We start from the raw sequence: 19,936 nt of genomic DNA, 5'->3' as shown, positions 1-19,936 counted from the left end.
CTGTCTGCCTATCTGCCTGCCTGTCTGTCTGCCTGTCTGCCTGCCTGCCTGCCGGCCCTGAACTCTGCCTTCTGTTGCCTACGTGTCTCTCACCTCTGCCTGGTCGATCAGCTGGTGCCTCCCTGACGTGGCCTGGTTTCTCGTTCTACGACTCGAGTCCAGGACCCTATTCTCTGGGGACGCTGCCATCCCCACCTCGCTGGCATCCTCCTCGAGTCCTGTCTGGTGACAGTGCGTTAATCCACACACGCCCAACCTCCGCCCACCCCACCCTGCCCTGCTGCAGCTGGGGGACCAGGCCTCCCCAACAGGGGCCTTCAGGGACACCCAGACCACTCCTCGGCGACCGTCCCCACTGGCTTGTCCCCGCCCTGGGCCGCCTGCCTGCTGAGACGGAGCGTCTCTGCGCCCACACCACCCACCACTGGTCACCGCTGTCTCTGTGTGTGCGGCCCGAGCGGGCCAGCCTCTGCCGGGCCCCTGCGAGGCCAGCGGGAGGGGACCCTGGGCAGACAGTGCTGCTGTGACACCACAGACAGACGCTCTGTTAATTCCCCCTGGACGGCGTCCCCAGACTCACCCTGCCCCACACTTTGTGGGAAACCACTGTGCTCGCTTTCCCAGTGACAGTGGCAGACGGCCACGTGTGTGTGTGGCTGGAAGGGCAGAGGTTATCTGCTCACACCTCGTTCTGTCTCTGCCAGAGGCTGCCTGCAAAGGGTCCTGGGTGGCGGCTGCTTTGCTGGGCTCCCCCTTGTCTTCTGAGGGCCTGCTGTCCCGTCCCTCCCATTCCCCTGCTTGTTATAGCACTGGAGCCTGAAGCTAGCGCCTCACACTGAGCTGCTATGTCCTTGATCCTTTTCTTATTTTTTTCTTTAAAACAAGGTCTCACTAAGTGGCTGAGGCTGTACTTCAACTACTGATCCTCCTGCCTCAGCCTCCTGAAGTACTGGGATTACTGCTGAGCCCACCCTGTTCCCTCTCAAATCTCTGGTCCAGCCCTGCTCCCCTGTAACGGAAGCTGAAGGACCTGAAATCCTTGCCTTGCACAGGCTAAGCGGTTCCTCCTCCAGGGCCTTGGAAACCCCAGCAGGGCTGTGGGCAAGGCACGCGGAGCTCCACTCGAGGCTCACAGCCTGCTTAGACTGCCCCCCACCAGGCGGGACGAGCTCCACGAACTAACGTCTGCGTCTAAAAATTGTGACCCAGTAGAAGACGCTGCCACGAATCCCTCTAAATCCTCCCTGGCTCCGCACACACTTGTCCACGTCCCGGCCACGTCCTGCAGCAGCTCTGGCGTCCTCTCTCCTGAGTCTTCCGTGCTGTCCTGGCTGCCTTGCTGTCCAGCGTGGATTGAAAATGTTTCTCCTTCGTGGTCATTTTGAGTCTGGTGGAGATCCTGTTGCAGGTGCCAAGCTGGTGAAGAAGCGGGTGGGACACAGGTCACACTAGGAGCTGCCTTTCCACAGGATGGCGCTCGGTACCTGGCAGCAGCAGTGGTATTTTTTTTGTAAGGACCCTCAGGAAGGGCACTTCTGAGCTGTGTGCAGCACCAGGGTCTGATGATACATTTTTTCAAGGGGACCCAGCAGAGGGCGCCCCCCCAGTGCGACGTGCAGAATGGGATCCTGGGCCTCAGCGCTGTGGCTGCAGCCTGCAGAGCATGCAGAGCCTTGTGGTTCGGTTGTTCACGGCCCCGCCGGCTGGGGTGGCAGGGAGGGGGGTGGGGCCTGGGGCGGCGCCCAAGCCCCTGGGCAGCCCTTGGAGGGCCCCTGCGTGGGGTCCCGGGTCTGTCCCCACCTGGCCCTCGGCCTCCTGCGTGGGGCTGCGGGCTTTTCCTCCCGTGCATTCCACACTGCTGGGACTTCCGGCTCCAAAACCAGGAGAGAAGGAAGCGCTTTTCCTCCTGCGCAGCTGGCCTCAGCTGTCTTGTTCGGCAAGGAGGAGGCCTGCACAGACCCAGCCTGCAAATCGCGGCCGAGTGCAGAGAAGCACACAGACGCTCAGGCGGGAGACGGAGGCAGCATTTTAATACACACACCCCAAGGACAGCGCAGAGCCCACTCCCTCCGTGTGGCCCAGCGTCACCAGGGTCCCCGGAAACCGGACCCCCGCCCCGCTGCACCTGGCAAACCTCAGGGGTTCAGAAACACAGCGAGGACGCAGGTTGGCCTGCGACGTTTGCTGACGGCTGCTCCCGCTCTCGGTGCTCTGAGACCCAGAGGGACCCACGGAGGCGGGTGTAGCCTGTTACTCCTCCCACTCTCCGCTGGTGAGCATGCGGACACCGCCGCTGCCCCCGCTTGGAGCCCTGGCGTCTCGGGGAGCCCCAACAGCGTAACCAGCACTGCGGCCCTTCCTGAAGGCAGCCTTTGGCATGACACAGGAGACCGGCGGCTCCCTGCAGCCTCCTGTGTGGCGCCCAGGTGCCCGGGCGAGCAGACTGGCACCCGGCCCTGAGCACCCCGCCCCTGAGAATCCAGGGCTCCAATGCGGGGCTCCACTGTGGTGTCTCCCTGTGTGTGTAGGGGGTGTTTTTTGCACAAGAGGCTTTAGGAAAGCGCACGTCTGTAGGCGGCCTGGTGCAAGCCCTGATCCGGGCAGTGCTCAGGGCCGGCAGGAGCTGGGTGGGAAGAAGGGCTACAGACTGGGAGTCCCGGACTCATGGGAGACGCAGGAGAGCACCCCGCCGGCCATCCCACTACCCCTGCTGCACCCCGCTCCCCCTCCCCGGCCCCCACACGGACAGTCTCCCAGCTGAGGAGAAGCCACAGTCGCTGAAGGACAATGACCCCTCCCGGGAGGAAGCTCGCTGCCAGCATCTGCCTCCTTCACGGCTGGGGACGCTGGCATCACCAGCTTCTGCCAGGGTCTGTGCGTCCTCAGAGAGGGCGTCCTGGTTGGACCTGACTTCCCTGCTGCACGGGAGCCGGGGACTGGGAAATGGTCAGGACTCACTCCTGGCCGTGACCCCATGGGCTCCTCCTTATCTGTGCGTAAGAGCTCCTTCAGCCCCAGCCACGCTTCCCCAGCCCTGTCCTTGAGGGGACACCCCAGGGTCCCCACGGTGCCCCGAAGTCCGCTCAGACTCTCCCAGGCCTCTTGCACGGGGCGTGTCTGTGCACTTCACTGGACAGTGCACCGACCGCTTCCCCTGGCTGGGCCCGGGCGGGCGCCCTGGGCCCAAGGGTGGAGCGGGAGCCCGGGCAGAACTGCCGCAGGGGGTGTGACCCCAGGGGAAGCCCGGCGGCTCCATCGAAGGGACGTGGCCAGCGGACTCCTCTCGGTGGGACGCACCCCAAGAGGTGCCGGCTGTCCCAGCCTCAGTTCTGCTGCGGCCCCTCCGGCCCTGGGCGCCCGGCCTGCTCCGCGTGGGCCTGCAGGAGCCCCGCAATCTCCGTGTGGGCCGGCGACTGCAGTGCAATGGACAAAGCTGTGCGGCCGGCCTGCGGGGAAGCAAGGGGAGACGGCGTTATTCCGGCCCAGGGACAGAGGGGTCTACTGGGCGCATGGAAGCCACAGGAGACCAGGGGCTCTCTGACACCCTTGCGAGCAGCAGGTGGGGTGCCAACTGAGGTCGGAGGGCTTGGCGGTGCGCACACCAGCTTTGTCCAGACCCCACGAGAAGCCCAGCTGGGCCAGCAAGACGCGCGACACAGCCTCTCCAGCACCTCGGCTTGCTTCTGGACCCGGAGACTCTGGTCGGCGGCTGCTGACGGCCGGGCGGGGAGGAGCAGCCTGACCTGCAGTGGACCAGGGTCCCTGACAGCCGGGGGCTCTGCCTCATGGGGTCCAGCGGGGAGCTGGGGGCTTCTGAGACCAGGACAGCAGCTCCCGGAGCTAGGCCTCGGGGAGTGCTCACGTACATGCACACTGTCGCCTTCACCGTCACCCTCACCATCACCCCACAGACGCTTCTGCACGAGGCTCCTGCCCAGGCTTATTGGCGCACGCCTGTAATCTTTGCACTTGGGAGGCTGAGGCAGGAGGGTCACAGAGTTTGAGGCCAGCCTGGGCTACGAAGTGAATTCAAGGCCAGCCTGGACTACATATCGAGATCCAAAAAGACAAAATCAACCGAAGAGGCCTCTGTCAATCAGGCTGGCACAGTGGACCGGGCTGCCCACAGTCACCACGCGTGACCCGTCTCCGCCCACGCCAGCCCCGCCGCCCGCCGCCCGCCGCCGCCTCACCTTGTCGGCCAGGCTGCTGTCGCAGGACGGCTGGGCCAGGAGCAGCCGCACCAGGTCTGCGTTGCCGTGGCGACAGGCCAGCATGAGGGCTGTGGCGCCCTCGTGGTCCTGCAGGTTGACGTCCGCCTGGCAGCACAGCAGCGCGCGCACCATGTCCCCGCGGTCGTGGCTGACGCCCAGCATGAGCGCCGTCTGGCCTCCCTGCGGCGACCACAGGGACGTGAGCCGGCCCTGCGGCCTGCGACAGCGGTCAGAAGCAAAACGTCCCCATTCCCGGGCCCTGCACGCACCGCCTGCACTGCCACCAGGGCCCGCTCTCGCGGACAGGGCCGGCCTTGCTGTCTCCACCTCCCAAACCTGGTGCCAGCAGTGAGGGGACACAGGGGTGTCGAGGGCTCCGCCAGGCCTCCCCACACCCGCCTGCCTCAGGGCACGGCAAGGCCGCTGGGCCCGCACCATCCACAGCCCACGGCCGCACAGGACTGGACCCCCTCCCCCCTCCCTCCTCCCTCCTTCCCCTCCTTCCTTCCTCCCTCCTTTCTTTCCCTCTCTCCCTCCGCTCTTGCTCTCATTTTTAATTTTAAGGCAAGCTCTTGCTAAGTCCCGAATTGCCCAGCATGCCCTTGAACTTGCAATCCTCGTGCCCCAGCCTCCCAGAGTGCTGGGGCTACGCCTCTCTGCGGAGGCCCAGGGAGCAGAGGGTCAGCCGCAGCCCTGAGGTCCTCAGCGGCCCTTGGTGGCCTGGGGTGAGTCCCTCAGCCTCCTGTTTCCGCTCTGAGAAAAGAGGGTGCCAGTGACGGGGTGAGCACCCCTCGGGCCACGTGGGAAGAGCAGCGTGTCTGTGCGGATGTGAGGTACGGGGACAGCTGCGGACCGGAGCTGCGGCTGGGAGACTGGAACGAGCGGCCTGTGGTGCCCGTGTGCTGCCCCCTGGTGGCCGCAGGGGGCTCTGCATCGGCTCAGGCTACTCTTGTCTCTTTCCGGGTGCGTGGAGCGGAGGGGCTGGCAGGTGCTCAGACTTTGCTTCCACGGGCGTCTCGCCTCTGTGTACACCGGGGAGCCCGGCACGGTCGGCCCTTCGTTCTAGGCCATCTCAAAGATGTCCGTAAAGTGGACAGCAGCCAGGGGGTACTGCATGTCCTCTGAGACAGGGTCAGGCCGGCTTACGCTTCCCGAGCTGGGGCCCCCTCCTCCAGCGCACAGTCTGAGTAAGTGTCCCCCAAAGGCCGGTTCAGCAGCCACTGTGGACCCCGTAAGAGGCGGACCCTGGCAGGGGGAAGTAGTCATGGGCGCAGCCTTGCAGGGCTGTGGAGCTCGGCCCTGTCCTCTCTCCGCTCCCTGCCCCCAGGAGGTGAGCAGCGCTGTGGGCTGTGCATTCCCGCCGCACGCCCAAGGCAGCGGCACCAAGCTGTCCTGCACTGAGCCTCTGGAACCCTGAGCCACAGTAAACCTGCTGCGCTTGACCCAGGCTGTACTGCTCTTCCCTGAGCTCCCCTGTCAAAGTCAGAGTTTGACGCTAACGTAGCACCCCACCCTGCTCAGGTGACCCTCTCGTTCCGCCCTGTGAGCTGGGCGCTGGGCTGCTGCTTCTGCAGCGGGTGATACGTGGTGCGGTCAAAAACTACAGTGAATTTAGAAGAAAGACACTTCCCCCTGATCAGCAGAGGCTCTGGCGTCCTTCCTGAGTGTCTTCGGCTGCACTGTCCTAATGGCCTGAGTTGACTGGAGCTGTCCACCTTTCCCAGTCACTTTCACTTTGGGGAGGGGCGGGAGTCCCACAGTGCCCGTCCCGCGAGTGAGCTGCCTTTCTGCTGGACGGCACTAGGTGGCAGCCATCACCGTATTTTTTACCACACTTTGTAAAGACACTCAGGAAAGAGGACTCCAGAGCCGCTGCCGACAGTGCTTAGAACATGGGATAAGTGTGTTCAACGCAAGAGGGAGGATTGTTGAGGGAGGTTAAAGGCAATGTGCCCTTTACTGTGATTATTTTACATTTTAAATTTAAACATTCACCGTGTTCTTGATCACCCACATGAACTACCCTTCATCTGTGGTATGGAGGGCTCCAGGCCCTGCCAGAACCTGGGAGGGACGCCGCTGACCCCTGCAGGTGAGACCTCAGGCCCGGTCCAGCTCGAGTCACATGGCGTCTGCAGTCACCCCAGGTACACGGCCCCTGTGTCCTGTGCGTCACGGATGGGAAAGGGGCCTTCGGAGGCCGTTTCAGGGACTGGCAAGGGCCGCACCCCTGCACCCCGTTCCCAGGTGGAGGAGCCCGAGGCCGAGGGACCCACCCTCTGGCGGCCTGCGCACCTCTGCTGTGTGGGAGACCTCAGCCCTCTCGCCCAGTGGGTGCGGGCCGAGCTCCCAGTGACCCGTGCAGGGCAGTGTGAGCTGTGCCGGGCTGTCGGGCTACGTCGGAGGAGCCCGAGTCCTGACCCCACAGTCAGGAAAGCTGGCAGTGATCTGGGGTTTGCAAGAGGAAGCGGGGCGACAGTGCCTTGTGGGCCTCTGCCCTGGGGCACAGGTGACAGCAACTGCGGGCCCTCCCGGCCTGATTCCTGTCTACACTGCCGGAGCTCGGGCGGCAGGCGTCCTCCTAGTCTGGCCCAGGGCACAGCTCCTGGAACCAGGACGCAGTCCACATGCCCAGGACACTGTCGCCCTCCCTGGCCAGCAGAGAGCCAGGGTTTGAAGCATTTGAGACCCGGTTGTTTCAGGCACTGAGAGACAGCCGGGCAGACGCACCCTTGCCAACAGGACCCTGCAGTGGCTCTCTGGGGAAACTGAGTCTGGGGAAGGGGGCTCCTCAGCCCCTAAGAGCCGGCCCTTCGGTGCCCAGATCCTCTCCATCGGGCTGGGGCCTCTGGGGAATGAGGACGACAGTGAGGCCGTCATCGAGGGCCTGAGGGAGCCTGGCCTGCTCAGGGGCCCCCGTCAAGGGTGAGGTCACCCGGGTGCTGCTAGCACAGCCGAGCTTGTGGCCTTCTCAGGAGGCGATGTGTGAATCAGGGCAGGGGGTGAGGTCAGCTGGACTTGCTGTCAGCCTGGGACAGGAGGCAGCTGCTTGCAAACCCTACCCCGGCCCGCGGGTCTCCGCGCCTTCCAGGAAGAACAGGCTTTTGGGCTTTGGCTGCCGCAGGACGGGCTGACTCCCAGGGTGGAGAGACCCAGGGCCACACGGAGCTCCCGCCTGGGCCCCACCCGCTCAGGGGCGATTGCGGCCGCCCACCCACCTGTGTGGCCTGGATGTTCACATCCCCTTCCCGGAGGAGCTGCCGGACCACGGCCATGTCCTCGGCGGTCTCCGCGGAAGCCAGGGGCGTGATCATCACGGCAGTGTAGCCCGCTTTGTTCTGGCGGTCCACGGCGCAGACGCCTGAGGAAGGAGCGGGTCAGCTGCGGCCAGGGCAGCAGGACGCCGCCGCTGCCGCTGTATTTCTCGTATTGAAACAGGGAATGAAAAACAAGCCTACATTTAAAGATGATGTAAAACTTACATCAACAATGAGAATTAAAAAAAAACCCAACAAACAGGTCTTTAATCCTAGCACCTGGGAGGCTGAGGCAGGAGGATCACCATGAGTTCAAGGCCAGCCTGGGCTTCATAGGCAGACCTTGTCTCAAAAACAGAAACCTCCAAAATCCCCTCAAAATTCCGGACCCAGGCTCTACAGCCCTCACCACAAGAGAGGTCGGGTCACACACAGCCCGGTGTCTGGTGTGTTAGGTGAAGCCACCACCCGGGCAGCGTGGTGTGGAAACCGCCCAGGCGTCCCGTGGCCCTCCGTCTGCACAGCATCCTCCACAGTGCGCCTGCCCCAGGGGAGGGGAAGCACACAGCACCCCACAGGGGGCGGGGGACGCTTCCAGGGACCTTGCAGAGCAGACGTGGGGAAGCCAGGCTGGCCGGACCAGCCGCTCGCGCGCGCCCTGGTACACGGCCACTGTCACGCGGACGGTGAGCAGGAGTGGCCACCATGTCACCTTCTGGTGCCATCCTGGGGGACTGGACGTGCACCCTGCCCAGGGACAGCCGCACTTCATACCCTTTGAGCCTTTCTGTCTGCTCCCAGGCGGGCACAGGGCTGGGGGGACCGAAGAGTGAGGGGCTGGGGCAAGGCTGAGGGACAGCACCGTGCTGCGGCCTCCCAGCCACCACCCCCGCCGGGCCCTGCCCTGCGTGTCCTGATTCGGGACGAGTCCGTGGGCCTGAGCTGGAGCGGGTTCTGTGCCCACTTTCAGCAGTGACGGTGTGGCAGACCCCCGGGTTCTCCCAGGGCTGTGGTGGGTGAGCAGTGCGGCCCAGAGAGCTCCCATGCCACAGAAGGTGCCCGGATGTCAGCCGCTCCTCAGCCCACGGCAGCGAGGCCTCCAGTGCCTGGCAGGGCCGTGGGCCTCAGAAGTGGCCCGGGGTGCTCTGACGGGGGGCAAGTGCGAGAGCGCTCAGAGCCTCGGCCTTGGTTAGACCCTTCTTACGAAGACAGGAAACAGTGACCTTCCCAAGCAGCGCGACACAGCTCTGGGGTGGCACGGGCCAGCACCGAACGTGCTCTGCCGTCACCAGCACTGCGCCCAGGCGAGCTCCACAGCTCTTGGGAGGGCAGGCTTTCCTCAACCACGGGACGCCCACAAAACGAGAGCCAGTTCCTGGCACGCAGGAGGAACTCCGAACAGGGGAGGATTTCCTACTGGAGAGACCTGTGGTGTAAATGGCCCTTAGGGTAGTCCCAGCTATTTGGGAAGCTGAGGCAGGAGGACTGCTTGAACCCAGGAGCCTGGAGAACACAGCAAGACCCCACCTCTTACAGAGGAAGAGCAGCCGGAGGAGGGCGGGGAGGCGCAGACCTGTGTCGAGCAGCAGCTTGGCGACCGGGAAGTTGGCGTGGGACAGGCTGTAGTGCAGCGCCGTGTTCCCGTTGCGGTCCGCTAGGTTGACGAGCAGCTCCAGGAGCTTCGGCGAGAGCGGCTGCACCTCGAGGAGGTAGGCGGCCACCACGGCAGGGCTGGACGACTTCCGGCTGGACACGCGGAACCACTCCTGGCTGAAGGTGCTCAAGCTTCGCTCCTGAGGCCCCAGAGAGTCCAGTTCCACAGGGCCCCCAGCCTGGGCCCCTGGAGCCAGGGACGTGCCGGAGCGGGGTGCCCCCCCCCCTGCGCCCCATCAGCAGCCACCTGGGCTGCAGTGACACACGGGATGTCCGCGCCAGCCCCACGGGGGAGGCGGGGTGGGGCCCGGGCCACTGGCACGAGGGGACTGCTGACGCTCGTGGTTTAGCGCCCTGTGTGCCCAAGGACTCAGCTCACGCCCCAGGCTCCCAGCGCCCCTGCCACCCCAGGCCGGCCCGCACCTGCCTGCAGGGCAAGCTGGGCCTCGGCTGCACTGCTGAAGTGGCTGCTAACCGCCGAGCTGGACAGCGCCCCAGCTTTTGCTGGAAGTAGAGCCCAACCCGGCACCCCTCAGTCTTGGCTTTCAAGTTTGCTAGGCTCCTCAGGGTGGAAGTGTTCACAGCCCATGGCCAGGCTCCACCCGGAGCTCTGCAGAACCACGGTGAGGACAGAGGGCTTGGGGTGACGTGCCCTCAGATGGTCACCTACAGGACAGGAGCTCCTGGGGCGCGGCTGCCACACGTGCTGCCACGCCCATTCCTGAATGAGGCTGGGTGTGGGGTCAGATGGGCCCAGCCCAGCTGTGCAGCCCGAAGGTATGCACCCCTTGAGCCTTCTGTCCCCATGGTAAAGGGGCTGGCTCCCTCCTTCCCACAGCTCCGCGGCTGGGGTCCTCCTGTACACCCCACTTTTGCTGGCAAAGATGAGGTGGCAGGGCTGGGATCCCGGTGTGGACCAGGTATAGACACAGCCTCTGGTCACACTTCCAGGCGGGAACAGGGATCATTAGTGGCTGAGGCACTTTCGTATATCAGAATGTCTCCGATACCCACCATCTCCTTCATGCACGCAGTATCACCTCCTGCCCACGGGCCACCTCCGTTACCCACAGCACATCACTCTATCCACAGAATATCACGCCCACCCACGGATTATCATCTCCCCCACCCAACAGCCCCTCCTCTAGCCGAAGAGCCTAATGCTAAGGGACATGGCGGTGGGCTTCTAAATGAGGAGCAGAGACTGAAGCTGGTTCTGTGCCCTGTGCGGGCATAAGCACGGAGCTTCACTCCGCATCCGCCTGGTCTTGGTTTTCCGCCTGCGGACGATTTGCTGAGTCAGCTAAGATAAAGTAAGGAAAGTGCCTGGGTGGGTGCTACGTGGACTCCCAGTGTCCTGGGGCTCCTCGCTGAGAGCACATGGGGTTCAGGGGCCTCTGGCAGTGCCACCGTGGGTCCCTTGGGTCTCTCTGGTTAGAAGGGCAGCCTGACCCTCAGCGTCCCCATCTCCGTGGGCTCCTGAGGAGGGAAGGAGCGGGATACTTGCTGGGCTTTGGTCTCCTGGCCAAGGGTGCACTTTGTGGGCAGTGTAGGACCAGAGTCCACCTCAGGGCTCAGGGCAGTGGGCACAGGCTGCACCGCTCGCTGCGGATGGGGACACTGGCTGAGCCCGGCTCTCGGAGGGTCCTGGAGTGGAACCCACTCTGCCCAAGGCCTGGGCATCAAATAGCTGGCAACAGACCCTCTGGCTGCGCTGCCTGAGCACGGAGACCCAGGGCATCTCCCGCATGCGACCCTCTGCACCTCCTCGGTCTGCTCCGCCACCCGGACGCTGCCCCCCAGCAAGCCACCCCCGCAGCCCCGCAGCTGTCCTCATGTGGCGACCGGAAGGCACAGTACCAGGAGCGGGTCGGCGGCTGTGGCATCTGGCGGGTGTCGGCTCAGGGCCCGGCATGCGCTGAGGAACTCTTCCGAGGGTTTGCACCTGGAGAGAGGAGCACGGATACGCTTACACCGTCACTCGGGGGACGACTGGCACCTCCTCGTCACTTCTCCTCAGACACCGCCGTCCTCAGAAAGCGGGAGGGCGGCGTCCTGACAGCCGCGCCTGGCTTCAGGCCCGACCCGGGGGGCACGTGGTCGCCTCCCACCCTGCTTTGCACGGCCGGGGCAGAGGAGCCCAGTGTGCAGGAGCCCAGCGGGCAGGGACAGCAGCCAGCTGCGTTGGACATCGGCGGGGGTCGCCTTCCTCACACTGCACCCAGAGCTCACCCCACTCCGCACCGTGCGTCCCAGGTCACCCTCCAGGGGCCAGCAGACTCGGAGCCGGGCCAGGGGTCACGGGGCGGTGTGGCAGGGACAAGACGGCTCCCTGCGGTGGGGGGAGGGCCGGCGCAGGCCTGGCCACGCAGGGCTCGGTGGCCCTGACTGACAGCCAGCTGTGCTCCACACAGCCAGGCCCGGGGTGGTGACGGTGACAGTGGTCCTGAGTTGCCCACCGCCGCCTTGCAGGGCTGAGCGGCTGCTGCTTTTCCGCGTGGCCTTCCGACCCAACCCCTCGGCTGCTGTGATCCCCAGTGTTCAGAGGAGGAAGCTGAGGCGGCCACAGCTCAAGGACCTGGCCAACATGGCCCCGGCAGAGGCGGGCTGCGGGCCCTGGAGCCACCGCAACGGCAGCTTGCTGCCGCCACCACAGGACTTCCAGCGCTGAGAAGCCGGGGCTGCGTCCACGCAGCCAGTGGGACTGGCAGCAGAGCTCAGGGGGAAAAGCCAGAGGCCACGCCGCTGGCGGCACTGCTGCACCTCTACGCCTCGTCTCCACACCTGCAGAGCGGGGTGCAGGACCACTCAGGGGACCACACAGGATAACATTCACAAGGTCCTTCCATCACCAGGGTGAGCGCACACTGGCTTTGCGTGGAGAGCTCAACCCTGACAACGGTCTGTGACAGCAAGGGTCACAACTGTCCAACCTGGACAGTGGGGAGCCTGAGCAGAAACAGAAATTCTGTGGACACTGCCATGTGGCTGGGTGGGTGGACGGGTGCGTGAGCAGATGAATAAATGGATGGATGGATGGATGGATGGATGGATGGATGGATGGATAGATGAATGGATGGGTGGATAGATGAATGGATGGATGAGTGTATGGATGGGCAAATGAATGGATGGATGGATGAATGGGTGCATGGATGGATGAATGATTGGATGGGTGGGTGGATGGATAGATGAACAGATCAGTGGGATGGGTGGGTAGATGGATGGATAGGTGGATGGATGGGTGGGTGGAGAGATGAATGGGTGGATGGACAGAGGGATGGATAGGTAGATGAGTGGATGAATGAATGGGTCAATGGATGGACAGATGAATGGAAAGATGAATAGATGGATGTGGACAGCAGGAGGAATAGATGCATGGATGAATGAAGCATAGATGGGTGAGTGAGTGGATGGATGTATATAGATGGGCGGGTAGGTGGATGGATGCATGGATAGCAGGATATATAGATGGATGGATAGGTAGGTGGATGGGTAGATGAATGGATGAGTGGATGAGCAGGTGGAGGATGCATAGACGGATGAATAGATGGATGGATGGACGGGCGGGTGGGTGGACAGAAGGGTGGACATTCACCCTAACCTCCCATTCATCCTGTGGGCCTCACCTCTCAGCCTTGGAGTGGGGAGCTCCCTCCTCGGTCCCACTTTCCCGGGCTGTGCTGCAGGTGTCCTCAGGGTGGCCCTGCGAGGGGGCGTCCCCATCCTGCACGCACTCTAGGTCACTGCATTTCTTCTCAGCCTCGCTGTCAGACAGGTCCTCGGGGGAGCTGTCCTCACCACTGGTCTCCTCGCTGGAGGTGGTCTCATAGCTATGGAAGGGGACAAGGTCACAGTCTGTCCTTCCTGCCCACGGCAGCACCACTGCGCACAGGGGGCCTCAGCGAACACCCTACCTGCTCACCACACCCTCCACATCTACACCTGCAGGACGAGGCGGCACCCGGGATCCCAGGTGAGACCGAGCGGTCAGAGTTCTGCCTGTCACGCTAGAGGTCAGGCCATCGGGGAAAAGCTAACAGACGGACCACACTCCCACGTGCATTTTCAGGCCGAGTCTCAGAGCCATTTGCTTCTGGAATTCCCCCACGAGTACCCTGAAAAGCCTGAAAAGTTCTCACACACCTGTGGAGGGAAGACCTTTCCCAGCCCCCTGCCCTAGACAGCAGTGGGGAAACTTGGGGCTCCATGCAGCTCGCCAACATGGCACCTGCCATGCCTGGGGCAGCAGAAGTGAAGGCTGGGCCGCCTGACTTAGGCTCCCCCTCTGCCAGGGTCCCCAGGCTCGGCCAGAGACGCTCTGTGGGCTCACGTGAGGGTCATGGAAGATTCACTGAGCCCAACGGGGCCGCTGGCTTGGGGGCACAGCCACAGGGGCCGGAGGCATGGCTCCTCCTGAGAACCCTGAAGCGCTTTCTCTGTATGGAGGCCCTGCCCGAGGCCCTAGCCTGGATTTACAAGCCCAGCACCCCGTGCTGCACTCTCGGCTGGTCTGCGTAAACCCCATGTCTCTCCTCTCCTGTGCTTGGTGATTTTTTGTTGTTGTTCCAGGACTCGAGCTCAGAACCTTGCGCTTGCCAGGCAGGCGCCTGTGCCACTGGGCTATATCCCCGGCCCTCTCTCCTGTGCTTGGGACCACCTGGTGCTTCTGTGATTGACAGGCGAGGACACATGGCATTTGCCACAGCGCTCGGCTAACACGGCTTCCCGGGAAGCTCCCCTGGAAGTCTTCCTGTTCATTTAATGACGGGGCAGTGTTCTGATGCCATCCCAAAACCCCGCCTCGAGGACAGGCAGAAAATACACGCATGAACAGATGTCTCATCCAACAGTGACTGGAAGGTGGGTGGGACAAGGTGGGCGCGGCAGAGTGGAGGAGGGGCCACAGGCTCCTTGCGGGGCACGGAACCGTGTGTGGAGCCTTCCTGAGGGGTAGGCACACCCGAGAGCACGGCTGCGCGCATTCCAAGCCTCGAAGAACAACGCCAGGGCCCCGAAGGGTCCCCAGCTGCAGGAGCCATGAGCAGGTCCTCCAGCCTGGGGCACAGACGTCCTGGGGGCCTGCAGCGGACTTTGAGGTGAGGCTGGCTCTCCCAGGACAATGGCGTCTCACAGCCACAGGGCCACGCGGCAGCACAAGGGGGACCAGCACCTGCATGTGACCCCCCCACCGTCCTTTCTGCCGCCCCTCACAGAACCGCCCGTCGTGACCCCAGCCCCATTTGCCTCTGGTGCTGCCCCTCAGGCTGTGGCTCGGCCCAGGGTGTCTGCGTCCACTGCAAGGCCCCATCCGGGCCTCCTGGTCATCAGGAAGTGACCTGCACGTCGTCCCCTCCTCTTTGCTTCCCGACTGGCCCAGGACCGAAGGCGGGCACCCTGACGTCACTCACTTTGGTCCCCCACCTGGCATACTGCTGGCATTTCACGATGACTGGATGATTGATTTAGAAAGTACAGCCACGGGCTGGCTAGCAACGTATCTGCCAACCACAGCGCGCACAGCTGGTGGTCCCTGAGATTCTACCCACGCGCCTCGGTCCACACGGGGCGGGCTCCCTCGGAATGTGTCCGTGACCGTACTGTAACCCAGCAGCCCTGCCCCGGCCACAGCAGGCGTGACAGTCTACACCAACAGACTGCGCTCTTCCTTCCCGAAGCCCGGGCTGGGCTAGCAGCAAGTTAAAGGAAGAAACAATTCGATGGATAAAAGGCGAGTCCAGCGAATCACCAGAGCGGGCGCTGCTTTCAGTGCTGCGGTTTGGGTCTCGAGGGCCCGTGGACCCCCAACCCTCTATGCCCCCAGAGTCCTGGCCCAGGGGATGTGGGAGCCAAGACATAGTAAAAGCGGAGGCTCCCGCGGACCAGCACCGTGAGCTCTGGGCCAAACCCGTGCACACGGACACGGAGCCTGCCAGGGCCACAGGGGCGACGCCCGCACGGGAGAATGGAAACCAGGTGCTCCCCGGGACAAGCGGGCGCAGGGGCAGCGGCGGGGCAGGGAAGGCGTGCGGGTGCCAAGGCGATGCTTACCCACCGTTAACCCCAACAAACTGAAGGTTCTTTTTGGTCCCATTGCCTCCTGCGCGGAAGCCACAGTCTTTCTTTTTCATTATGGATTTAAGGCTGGTCGACGGGGAGAGCTCTAGGCAGACAACATCACAGGTTAGCACCACCGGGCAGGAAAACCGACGCTTGCTTTGAGGGGACACAGGCTGCGGGCATGTGAAGGGGGACGGCCCAGACCGCGGACACCATGACCAGCTTTCTGGTCGACGTCGGCAGAACCGTGCTTGTTAGTGGCGCCACTTTCTGTCGGGGGGGACACGTGGCTCTGGGCGCCCCTCTGAGGCCATGTGACGTGGGTGCTGTTGTGGTTTGTGTCTAGATGCCCCCCAGAGCCTCATGCAGTCATAGTGGGGCTTTCTGGGGGTGGCTGTATCTAGAGTGTGTGACACTGGGACTGGTTCACAGTTTGATGCTAGATTAAGGGTGTGATAAACATAAAATAGAAGGGCAGGAAGGGCTGCTGCTTGTCACTTGTAGCTTGCTGCTTGCTTCCCTCTGCCCTGCTGTGGACTGCTCCTCCTTTGAGACGCCCTTCTGCCCTGTCACAGACTTTATCCTCTGTGATGTCCCTCTGCCATGTGCCGCTCTGCCTTGGAGCCAGCCAACTATGGACTGAAACCTCTGCAAACTGTGAGCTAAGTAAACCTTTCCTCCCTCAGTTTGTGGGTGTTGGGTATTTTGTCTCAGCAACGAGAAAAGTAAGACAGGTGTCGTGGTTATCTCTGTCCTACAGCTGAGAAATCTGAGGCCTGGACTAGCTCAGGGCACGAGCAGGACCTGAGCCTTGAAGGGTTCAGGGTCCAGCATGTTTTGCTGCCCGAGGCAATACCCATGAGGTGGGGATAGTGAGACACCGGGCCCTCAGTGGCACGGTCACAGGGCACGGATCTTCCGTGCTGTGAGAGGTCCAGCTCCACAAGGAGCTCAGCCTACTTGGACTGGGGGCAGGGAGCAGACTCCAGGTGGCCTGACTGGTGGCCTGTCAGGAGCAGAGGGCTCTCTGTCTCTCTCTCTCTCTCTCTCTCTCTGCCTGTATCTGAAACGACTCCAGATCTCAAGGTAATGATACTCCAAGCCAGGCCACAGAAAGCCTTGGATGTGTGAAAGCCAGAGGAAAGCAGGAAGCCAGGGCCAGGGAAGAAGGAAGGGGGAGGGGTGCGTGGGCCCTTCCTCTCCTAGTCCTTGTCCTGTAGGGTACTGCATTTGCACCATGCAAGTGGGGCCCACCCCTGCACCTGTCAGGTGCCCAGAATGCTCGTGAAGGAAGCGTGGCTGGGCTTCATCCCGCCTCATCCTCCTGGCACGCGCTACCTGTGCAGCTGTGCCCTGCAGCCAGACCCAACCTCTAAGCCAGGAAGGAGTGGAGGCACCAGGCTCCAGGGTCATGCCGATTGGGCTCCCCACAGCCCGCAAGGCAGGAAGCCCTCATGCACGTGCACTCACGCAGGGACCCCCTCCCGAGGTCTCCCAGGGGCTCACCGGAGGCCGGCGGGGCCGGGGCTGATGGAGAGGGAGCCGGGTGCCCCGCTGCCTCCTGCGGGGGGCCCTGGGCCGCGCAGGCCGACAGCAGCAGGCTGAGCGAGCTGAGCAGCTGGCCTCGGATGTTACTGAGCCGGGACGCCGGCTGCCGCAGGGCGCTGGCCAGCTCGGGGTAGCCGTGCTCCAGGCAGCTCCACTGCTCCTGCAGCAGCTCCTGGATCTTCCTCACATACTGCCCCAGGGCGGCATCCGGCGGGGACCCGGGCAGCGCCCCCTGGTGCTGGGAGCCAGCCTCCTCCCTGGCTGCAGGCGCAGTCTCCCCGTCGCTGTCTGTGGTGCCCTCCGCTGCTAGGCCTTCCTCCTGCGCCGGCCCTGGCTCCTCGATCCTGAGCTCCACGGAGAGGCAGCCGCGCACGGGGGAGGCAGGGGCAGTCCCGGGTCCCTGAGGCAGGGGCAGCTGGGCTGGGCGCTGGTCCGTGGGTGGGGCACTGTCTGTCACCCAGAGAGGGCCGCCCTCCTCCCCCAGGGCTCTCCAACTTCCAGAGTCCATGGGGCTCAGAAGGGCGACCTCGACGCCCTTGTCACAGGTGTCCACACGGTGCAGGCCACACAGATGCTCGGTGCTCACTGCAGAGTCCACGCGGCCCTGGGAGCCCTGGGCATCCGCGCCGAGTTTCTCCTCCAGCTGGGCCACTGCGCCCTCCAGCTCGCGAATCCGCTGCTCCTTGGCCTCCAGGGCCGCCTGGACCCTGACCAGCTGCTCAGCGCGGCTGGCCAGCTCGTCCTGCAGGGCCCGGAGCTGCTGGCCCAGGCCGTCGCCCAGGCCCAGGGCCTCCTCGGTGACCCGCACACCCACACTCCGCACAGCCATCTCCAGGGGTGGTGGTGGAGGCGGGAGCTCGCTGATGCTCAGCTCTATCTCCGCCAGAGCCAGCTCGCTCTCGGGCACTGGAGACGGCAGAGGCGGGGGGCTCGGGGTGGAGGAGCCCGGCGTGGACACTGCCAGTGCCTGGCCTTCACCCCTCCCGTCCTCCGGGACCACATGTGCGTTCTGGAAGGAGAGAGACGGACGGTCTGGAGCCTGTTCCTCTCCAGCTGGCGGCTCGGCCTCCTTGGGGGCCCCCAGCACCCAGTCCCCAGGCTCCTTGACGGTCTCGCCAGCCGATGCTCCTGGCCTGGGGCTGGGGAGATCTGCAGATCCCTCTGCCGGCCTGAAGGCGTTGTCCCAGGCACTGCCTGTGTCCTGGAGTGGAGGAGGCGCTGGGGGTGCAGGGGACGCCTCTGAGCCCCTGGCAGGTGGCAGTGTGGCTGGCATGCTGGATGCCCGCAGGAGCTGCGGCCGGGCACTGGCACAGCCAGGCATCGTGTCGTCCCCCTGCCCAGCGGCCTCAGCCAGCTGGGCCTTCCTGGGGTGGCTCAGCTCACTGCCCCTGGCCCAGGCCTGGGCGGCGCTGCCCTGTGGTGCTGGAGGCTGGCTCTGGTCCTGTGGCCCCAGGGACTCCTTCCTGGGCACTGCGGGGGACCAGCGCTGCGGGAGCGGGGCGGCTGGGGCTTGCTCGCCGCTGCTGGGGAGGCTGAAGTTTCGAGGCAGAGTGCTGAACTTGGTCTGCTTGGCCCTCCTGTGGATCGGAACCCTCCTGATGGTGTGGCCCTTCTCAATGTCGTCCACGTACTTGAGGAAGTCAAGGTCCAGGCGGAAGCCGTACGGCGTCTCCACTGAGTACTGGTGGCTCCTGGGGGGGCCCTTCTCCTCGTCCCCCTGTGAGGCCGGGTCCTGGGCTGGGAGACAGAACACATGGTGAAGAAACTCGAACTCAGAGGTTAGATACCGCACGGCCTCTCCCGCGTGAGAAGCCCACCCGTGACTAGTTCACAGCGTGGAGTCCAGGAGAGACGGCGGAGGCGGGTGGAGCTCGGAGCAGGGAGGGGTGTGGAGGCCGAGCGAGGGGAGGGAAGGTGCAGGCGGAACCACACGCCCCCCACGTGCTACTGAAGCGTTTCCCAGAGGGAGAGCAGAGAGCAAAGGGGAGCTAGGGCCGAGGAGGCCGAGCAGCGGGAGTCCGCCTCCGCAGCACGGGAGACCCGCAAGTGCTCTGGGCGCCAGTTCTGCAGAGGCCTCGGCCTGGGCCTCTCCAGCTGTGCCGGGGCATCAGCCCAGTCGGTGCACATTCACCCAGGACAGCGAGGAATCTGCTGTCCTCTCAGAGCTGCTGGGGACCTGCCGCACGGCACCCAAACAAATGTGTCCTGCGCGGTTTTGCCGGGTTTGAATCCTGTAGTTGCAGGGCGGCCACGGCCCGGGATTGGCTGAGTCAGGTACTAATCAGCAATACGGCTCTGGATGGCCTTGAAGGATGAGGTGCTCGATCTCCTCAGCACTGCTCACGGGGCCACCGGTGGATCCTGCTGAAGCCGCAGGACTTGTGCTCTCGGCCTCCTTCATTATTTAAGCTCCGTCTGAGCCGGAGCAGAGAGCAGGAGCAGACGCCACGCAGAGCCGAGCAGAATTCTCCACCCCTGAAACCGTTCAGGGCTTAACCATCAAATTCACCTCCAAAAGCCCAGCAAGGAGAACAGGTGCACAGGAGATGGGCCGGTGGGCGTCAAGGGGACGCGGCAGGCATCCTCAGAGGCGCATGGACCCCAGCACCTCAGGGCAGCCTGACCACAGGGTGTAGGGATGGCTCCTCCCGCCTGGCCCTTTTCCAGGGGGTGGAGTGGCCAGCGGGATCTCAAGAGAAGCGACCCACGGAGGACCAGAGGGGGAACCAGAGCCAGCGGGCCCCTCACAGGGCCAAGGGGAGAGAAGCGGCCAGGGTGGAAGGACAGGAACCGGTTAAAGAAGGCAGGGACGGCTGCGCTCCACACTGGCTTTTCCAGGCTGGGACAGAGCTGTCCACCTTGCTGCTGACGATGCCACCTGTGTGCCCCGGCCCCTGTGCCCAGGGACATGTGAGTCTCTCCAGAGAGGACACAGAGCCAGCCGGACACACGAGCGCTGAGTAATCACGTCAGCGGCACAGCGGGACCAAACAGGACCCCACGAGTACACTTGGGCTCTGGGCTTCGAGCCTCTGGGGCAGACACCTGGCCTCTGGCGTGAGGAGGAGGGCGTGCTGCCTGCCACCCTGAGTCAGCGAGACCCGTACCACGGCCTCCTGCCCCTCCCAGGAAGCGCAGCACCTCGTCCACGGCGGCTGGGGGACGACGGATGCTCCCTGCCCCGGGTCCCGGGCTGCCCTCTCCACA

At 64.0% G+C, this 19,936-nt stretch overlaps 1 protein-coding gene across 3 annotated transcripts in view; it reads right to left on the bottom strand.

Annotated features, from left to right (window-relative positions):
- Window positions 1-3,022: 3,022 nt before the first annotated feature.
- The window catches only part of Kank4 (KN motif and ankyrin repeat domains 4), a gene marked incomplete at its 3' end in the record, with an annotated part of 34,690 nt that continues 17,776 nt past the window's right edge, over window positions 3,023-19,936 (bottom strand). For all 3 annotated transcript variants that reach the window (XM_005385341.2, XM_005385340.2, XM_005385342.2), the window contains 8 exon segments: window positions 3,023-3,446; window positions 4,194-4,394; window positions 7,433-7,575; window positions 9,045-9,264; window positions 10,985-11,069; window positions 12,751-12,954; window positions 15,173-15,284; window positions 16,688-18,466. In XM_005385341.2, coding sequence (XP_005385398.1) covers window positions 3,324-3,446; window positions 4,194-4,394; window positions 7,433-7,575; window positions 9,045-9,264; window positions 10,985-11,069; window positions 12,751-12,954; window positions 15,173-15,284; window positions 16,688-18,466 — 2,867 coding nt within the window.

Source organism: Chinchilla lanigera, unplaced genomic scaffold (genome assembly GCF_000276665.1).
Source record: "Chinchilla lanigera isolate Chin_1 unplaced genomic scaffold, ChiLan1.0 scaffold00022, whole genome shotgun sequence".
Taxonomy (NCBI): Eukaryota; Metazoa; Chordata; class Mammalia; order Rodentia; family Chinchillidae; genus Chinchilla; species Chinchilla lanigera.
Note: the sequence above shows the minus strand (reverse complement) of the source record. Positions and strands in the feature narration are given on the sequence as shown.